The following is a 7,807-nucleotide window of genomic DNA, read 5'->3' as shown; positions in this document are numbered from 1 at the left end:
ACAATGTAACTGCCATGCTCTACAATGTAAAGCCACTGTACCTGTCCTACAGTATACTGTTACATGTGTTAACGCATTTCAGTGTTACAAAAGCTCCCAGTGACCAACAGTAGTAGACTGTGGTTGTACTGGTCAGCTCCCAGTGTGACCAGACCAACAGTAGTAGACTGTGGTTGTACTGGTCAGCTCCCAGTGACCAACAGTAGTAGACTGTGGTTGTACTGGTCAGCTCCCAGTGTGACCAGACCAACAGTAGTAGACTGTGGTTGTACTGGTCAGCTCCCAGTGACCAACAGTAGAAGACTGTGGTTGTACTGGTCAGCTCCCAGTGACCAACACTAAGGTGATGATGTGATGATCATGATGATGGTGAGTATAATGGTGATGAAGTTGTACATCGTGGATAATTGGCGGAGCGCAAGGCTCCGCAAAGCGCTGAGTAGCCTAGTTCAGTGAACAGAACTCATAGGCTGCTGGGTTTCAAAGTGGGTTTCAAAATAAAACGATGGCTGAAAGTGGTTCTGCTGCAGTGGCGTGCACAGACATTTAGAGGGGCAGGTGCTCAAGTGAAAAAAGGGCACCTTGTGCAGCGCGTGAAACCGGCCGTTTGTCTTAATAGTGTGATATTTATAGATTTTGGGGCCTAAATAATATATTAGAAGCTTTTTGTCAAGAATTGATCAATGTCACCATGGTCCACATACTGTACAAAAAAATAAAAATAAAAATAATAATAATGAATAATTATATATATATTATTTTTTTCAAAAGGGCACATTGCCAAAAGGGCAGGGGGTGCTCTAGCACCCCCTAGTGTCTATCTGTGCACGCCACTGTTCTGCTGTGATTGTGAACAATTTGAGTTTTGCACGTACTGTATGGCAGGCTGCAGGAACACACTGTAGCATTTATCATTTTAATGTATCAATCATCAAAATGTCCCGTACTGTAGTGTCGGGCCAGTGCTGTGCGGTGGTCATCCTGTATTATGGCTCGCTATGATTTCTCAAATGATTTGATTTCATACAGTATGAACGACGTGCAGCATCAATACATGTTAAGCACTGATATTGCACTGAGAGACTATTCAGCATGTGGACGTGTTCATGTGGTTGTTGTTAAGCGAACATCAAGCCATAATATGCATGCAACACCACAGCGTCTTTCATGGCATGCAAGATGGCCATTGTACAAAATGTATAACTTTGCAGACATTCTATGCCCCCCCCCCCCCCCCCCCCCCCCACCGAAACAAAAGAAAAAATAAAAAGTTAATACTCTTGAGAAAAGTCCTTGTTTGTTGTCCCCCACCTAGTTGTAATGACATCTGGTCGTACGCCAAAATATATAGAACTAAAGTGGTTTTAAAGAACAAAGATTGATCCCTTCCATTTCCTTCTGCAACACAATTTACCTGACCTGAATATTTATTTTGGTGATTTACTTGTTTGTTGTTTTAAATGTCATTTCATCGTTGCAATCCGTAACCTTTATGTCCTACCCGGGATTCTTCTAAATGGCTTTACCGCATTGGTAGAGTCCACCTCCAACCAATGCAGATGTATTCTATTGTTTTAACACATGCTACCATGCAGATGTACTAGTTATATTGTATTAACAATCTTCTTCTTTTTTACTAAAGAGCTGGAGAGATGGAGAGGCCCCTGTTACTGAAGAATCTATAGTAATGATCGGAATATAGAGCTACTGTATTTAACAAGTATGTAGTAATAATAATAATGTAAATAATATATCACAATACATTTCATATATTAATATATTGTGAACGGCTGTGGCTCAGGAGGTAGAGCAGGTCGTCCAATGATCCCTGGGTCGGCGGTTCGAATCCCAGCTCCTCCTGTCCACATGTCGAAGTGTCCTTGGGCAAGACACTGAACCCTACATTGCCTCCAATGAGTTGGTCGGTGTGAGCTCGCCACTGTTGGTGTGTGAATGTGGGAAGTGAGGACGCTGGCGTTGACTGTTTGCCGCTTCACCTCCCAATGTCTGAATGAATGAACCATTGTAAAGCGCTTTGAGCACTTTAAAAATGCAATTCATTCATTATATATTACTTTCACCTCTTTCACTTTCAAAGATACTTTTTTTTTTGCACAAAGTGACGTGAGCTTGTATGTCTGCTATTGTCAACACATTCAATAGCCAAGGTTAACACCAGTGGTGTAAATTGTTAGTTATTTGGACCTACATTTTTAGGTATTTGGACTTTACTTGAGGTATTCAAATTCCCAATACTTTTACTTCTACTAGTTTTCTTTGTCATTACAAAACATACATTAAACACTTCAGCCCTATATATATTTTGGCGCATTTAAAAATAGACGATCTACAAGCTCACAAAACGTTGCGATGCGCATTTCAAAGTATAATACTTGATTAGGGACATTCTGCATAGTGAGTACTTTCTACTGTTGGTACTTTTAGTACATTTGAACACTTTTGTACTTTTTGAATTCCAGACTTTTACTTGTAACGGAGTGGTTCTACATTGCAGCATTGATACTTTTACTTAAGTAAAACAATTGAGTAGTTTTTCCACCACTGGTCCCCGGACCCCACTTTGAGAAGCACTGCTGTAAAGGCCTATAGCCTCACATAGCCAGCCTTCATCTGCCTTTGTAATGCATATGACCCCTGGGAGAGTAAGTCTGGCCCCTCTCAATTGTGGGAGGACTTCATGGCCGAAGTGGTGACGAGCCAACCAGATTCGTCTGGAACCAAGCTATAACCAACCAGAGCCCAGTATTCAAATATGGGGTGGGACATTGCAAAAAATAAAAAATGAATGTAACACCGAGAGGGTCGAGACTAATATCCACGCAGTGATATTAGTATCGCTATGCGAGGCTAGTAAAGGCCACACTACAGACCTGGTTTTCGTCTCACGGGCCTCTTCTTGCCGCTGCAGAAGCGGACCTTAGAGAAGACACTGAACAGGTGACACAGTGACCCCGGGCCCTTGGTGGGACTCGACTTCCGCTTAGTGGTCGGCGGCTTCTCTAGGTTGGCTTCCCGCGCCTGCCGCCTCTGACGAATCAGAGAGCTGGCGAGGGCCGCCATCGCCAGCGCCCCCCTCCTCCTCCTCGCGAAGGAACAAAATAAAACACCCAATCAATCAATGTGGGTTTGACTCAACTCCAAAGGGATTGGCTTGTATTCATGACCTGATGGATGGATCCACCAGGCGTCGGATGTTGGTTGTTTCTCGGAGCGGCTGCAGTGAATCTTTGCTAGAGCTGAACGCCTCCACGCATTGTCCAAACAAATGCCGTCTCGTTCCAAATCATTTGTCACGATTTTGCGTCCCTGGTTATGCTGAATGTGTGTCACCTGATGAGTCTTCACATGGATAAGGCGACAGTTTCATATTATTGCTGAAGGTCTGAAGTGTCCTGCAGTATCCACAAGTTCACATGACAGACCTCTGGTGTGGTTCAAGTGAAATCCTGTGGTCTTTGAATCACAGTTTGTAGAGAAGTGTTGTTGTTGTTATTGACTTATTGACACCAGAGTTACAGCTGGATCCGAGTGGATGAATGAACTGAATTCCAAAACAGATGAAAAGCATCCCCAAAATACCTGAAACTTCTGAAAGAATTATAATATATTTGATGGATTCTTCTGTCCCTAATAATTCCCCAAAAACATGAACAGAGCTGTGTGTCCGCAATCATTTTATCTTTTTCTTTTCTTTCTCCAAATAGTGATTCTCTTGAAACTATAAATGTATCTTATAACTATGTTCATTCGTTACTTATTGCACATGTCTACAGTTGACAATGACCTAAATGGTAGGAAGAGTACCCGGGTAAATCCCATGTCATGTGATCAAATGAGGCTGCTCATTGGGTCAGATCCATGTGCGAGAGGTCTCTCTGCTGGAAACAGTCCCGTGTCAACTCAAGCAACCCTTCGGTTTCAGTCAGACTGGACCGGCTAGATCTTCAGGGTCCCCAGCACCACTCAGCGTTGACCACCATCACGTGAGCCCGAGAAAAACGCGGTTGGAAAATTGTCAGCATCTTTGCTTTCTTACATTTCTCGTCTAGCAGGAATGGGCGAGAGGACGACGCACGCGTCCTTGCAAGCGCTCGGTGCATGAGCGCCAGCCAGACTCACAATGACAATACACCAGTGTAAAAGTAAAGTAAAAAAAAAAAGAAAAGAAAAGAAAGAGATAATTAGAGAGGAAAGACGAGGTCCCGTCCCCGTAGAGCTGGCATTACTCCTCTACTCTACTCTTCTTCTGTTCTGTACCTCGGTCCGTCAGCTATGCTGAGGAGCAACACACACAAGGAGGGAGAGAGAGAGAGAGAGAGAGAGAGAGAGAGAGAGAGAGAGAGAGATGGAGATAGAGAGGAGAATGCAGAGCAAGTGGAAGGAGGGTCTTTGGCAGCAACATCAGAGAGAGAGAGAGAGAGAGAGAGAGAGAGAGAGTGAGCAAGTGAGAAAGAGAGAGAGAGAGAGAGAGAGAGAGAGAGAGAGAGAGAGAGAGAGAGAGAGAGAGAGAGATTGAAGACAGTGCTTCCTAAAATACTCCAGTGTGTGTCATCCATCCATGGACCCTGCCTGTCTCTCCCAGTTCAGGTTGAATCGAACATGAAGGAGTTAACTGTGGCTTCTAACGAAACCATCCATTCATTAGCCATACTGCAGCATCCAGTGAGTCCACATCAACACATAACACATCTGTTAACATTCAACTTGTTTGGTTTTAAATAATACAGTCTGTCTGTGTTTGGAATACCATGTCCTTGTGTGAATAATCAAGTATTTGTGCTCTTATTTTTTTGAGCTAGGGAGCTAGAGGGAGTTATGCCTAATTTATTTATGATCCTTTGCGGACTGTGAATAGCCAATATCTATAAGCTCACACAATGCGTTGCAATGGTGATGCATTGCGAGCTCATACTGTAGATCGCATACTTGCAGTTCCACGACGCCGTTGTACAAGTACAACAAATTATACATCGGCCTTCATGGGTCTTTATCTTCTTCTTCCTCCCAATACACTTCTACTCTCTCTCTCTCTCTCTCCCCCCTTACATATATGTGCATTATTTGACACCGAGCCAGTGTTTTCCCATGATACACTGCTGCGGAGCCGGGATGATTCACTCACTGATCCAGTGATCCCCCTCTGCACCAGTTTCCAATTGTGTGTGTGTGTGTGTGTGTGTGTGTGTGTGTGTGTGTGTGTGTGTGTGTGTGTGTGTGTGTGTGTGTGTGTCTCTGACAGATGTCTCTGTTCTCCTTTTACAACAATAAAAGTCTTAAACCCTACAGTATATACTTCACACTTCACACACCAAAAACTGTATCTTCGCCAAAAACAGGTGTTCCATAAGCTCACGACGCAACACAACGAGGCACATTGTGAGCTTGTACATCTGTCATTTTCACACTAGGTAACAGAAATCACCCCATCAGTGGAAAGAAACATTGTGATCATTTAGAGAAACAAAGGTCCCAAATACCTCTGCTCCCAACAGTAGAGGTGGTGTCTCGTTGTATTGGCTATTGCTGGTAGGGTCCCACTGTCCCAGCCAAGTTATACTCCAGAGGCTAAAAAACTAACAATAGCCAAACGGGAATACCATAGTCACGATGCGGATTATGAAACGATCTAGACAGTCGACATGATGGTAAGCTCCAGGAGAATTGCCAAGAGAAGCACGAGGACTTATTCATAGCCTTCACAGACCTCTCAAAGGCATTTGACACAGTGGACAAGAACCGGATGTCCTGAAGAAACGTTTGATTCAGGAATGATGGTTCCGGGTGATGGTGAACCTTTCATTGTGCCACTGGTTTAAAAACATTAGGAAGAAAGCCCAAATAAGAAAAATATACTTTAAAAAGAAGCCCCCAAAGTCGCTTATTATAAGCAGACATGGCAACATTGGTAAACAAGAAACTCCTCGATATAGCTAGGGCTCCTGGACGAATAAGGTGAATTTGTAAAAACAGCACACAATATCGTCCAAGACGGAAATAGCAAGACACGCAATCTCCGGTTTACTTCCTGTATTTGCGTGAAGTGGGCACACACCATTTTAGGAGACGGGAAGCAGGTTGGAGTCTATTCACTCTAATGGGAGAATGAACGTGAACACAGCTTCTGAACCATTCTTTAGCTCCATGGTCACTGAAGTAAACATTGGACCCAATCATCACAAGGCACACAATAATTTCAAGATGTTCATACTAAAATGGCCTTTTTTTAGCGAGACAAATCAACTTTGTTATCAACCTTTCTTTATCCCAGTAACACACTCTTGCGAGATTTGGGAAGATATCTGAAGTGTCCATCTGCAGTCTGACGGAAGTCACATAGAAGGCTCTGTCCCATAAGATGTTCTGATAAACTAAGATTCTATATGCCAAAACTTTGTGCAGCAGTACTAGGCTGTAATAATAAAAATCATGTTGGGGGAGAAGCAAAGCACGCCTACTTAGGAGACCATTTTGTAGGATGTGTGTACCATTTCGCCTCTAGTGGCTCCAAACGGGATCGACTATCTTCGTATATAAAAGATCTTTGATATCTTGTAGCAATGCGTGCAAAGAGGCAAGGGTGCAACGATTCTGCCCAGGCCATCAGACAACCTCAACAAGTGTCATGGAAGAAGTGTTTTCAAAGTGGGGTCCGGTGACCCACAGGTGTCCTTGAGGGGGTTCCAGATGGTCCTGATCTAAATGAGCAGTGTCAGTGTATGTATACAGTAGTTTATTTTAGAATAATTCACTCCTTATTACAATAAAAACGGAGTTGTTTCAATATCACACTGTTGAATTTAAACCAAAACAAAGACCCAGAGTCCAAGACCCGTATAGTGAAAGTAATTTCCTTTATCGTAACCAGGCTGACCCTCTCGGCACTGGTCCCTTGTCACCATGGCAACGCCCGTGTGCTGCAGTGCTGGTTCAGCGGTAACTATGGTAACAACTATCCTAGAACACTGTTCCCATGTCAGCCAATTAAGTTGAGTGGTGTTGAGGATATCAAACATGATGACACAACTACTTAAACTCACCATGGATGCATGACAGGGCTGGGCCTCAGAAAGAGGGGCGGTCAACTTCTTTCCAGACTCATTACCAGAGGTTCTCTAACATAATATAGTGAATGGGTAAATTATTTAATATTTAAAGGAGAATTCCATGCTAGAAGGCTTTCGGGGCGACTGTGGCTCAAGAGGTAGAGCAGGTCGTCCAATGATCCATGGGTTGGCGTTTCGAATCCCGGCTCCTCCTGTCTACATGTCGAAGTGTCCCGATGTGCTGGTTGGTACCTTGCATGGCTTCTGCCGCAATCGGTGTATGAATTAGGGATGTCAAACGACTCATATTTGGCAAATCGATAAATCGAGGCCGCAAATCGACGAGTCGATCGACTTTTTTCCAATTTTTTTTTTCCATTATTTTTTATTTTTTTATTTTTGTTGTTGCTGCGCAGCAGTTGAGGAGAACGCAACTATGCATTCCTTTAAGCAACAACTTCTGCAGCTGCATCCATATGTTTAGAATTTGCATCAATGATCAAAGCCCAATAATAAAAAATAAACTTTATTTTGTAAACAACGACACTGAAGGAGCAGCGGCGCTATCGGCTGCTATGCTATCAGCTAGTCCCAACTCTCAATTGTATGCAGCAGCCTGTCACAAGTCCCGTAATGAACTGATACGGGACGCACGTTGTTCCGTATTTTAATGTCGGGTCGGGGAATAAATACAGTATGAATGACGGCGGGATTTATTTGACAACGCTGTCCTGCTTTCTTCA

General features: G+C 43.4%; 1 protein-coding gene across 3 annotated transcripts in view; it reads right to left on the bottom strand.

The window, feature by feature from the left end:
* Positions 1–7,807, bottom strand: part of LOC306932378 (fibroblast growth factor 12-like) — a gene marked incomplete at its 5' end in the record, with an annotated part of 85,743 nt that overhangs the window by 20,828 nt on the left and 57,108 nt on the right. Inside the window, one exon of one of the 3 annotated variants that reach the window (XM_079514166.1) lies at positions 2,892–3,081. The exons of the other annotated variants lie outside the window; for them this stretch is intronic. Within the exon in view, the coding sequence (XP_079370292.1) occupies positions 2,892–3,081 (190 nt within the window). Of the gene's footprint in view, positions 1–2,891; positions 3,082–7,807 lie in introns of those variants that run through there. 3 annotated transcript variants of the gene reach the window in all.

Source organism: Electrona antarctica (assembly GCF_951216825.1).
Source record: "Electrona antarctica genome assembly, chromosome: 11".
NCBI lineage: Eukaryota > Metazoa > Chordata > Actinopteri > Myctophiformes > Myctophidae > Electrona > Electrona antarctica.
This window is presented reverse-complemented; position numbering and strand designations above follow the sequence as displayed.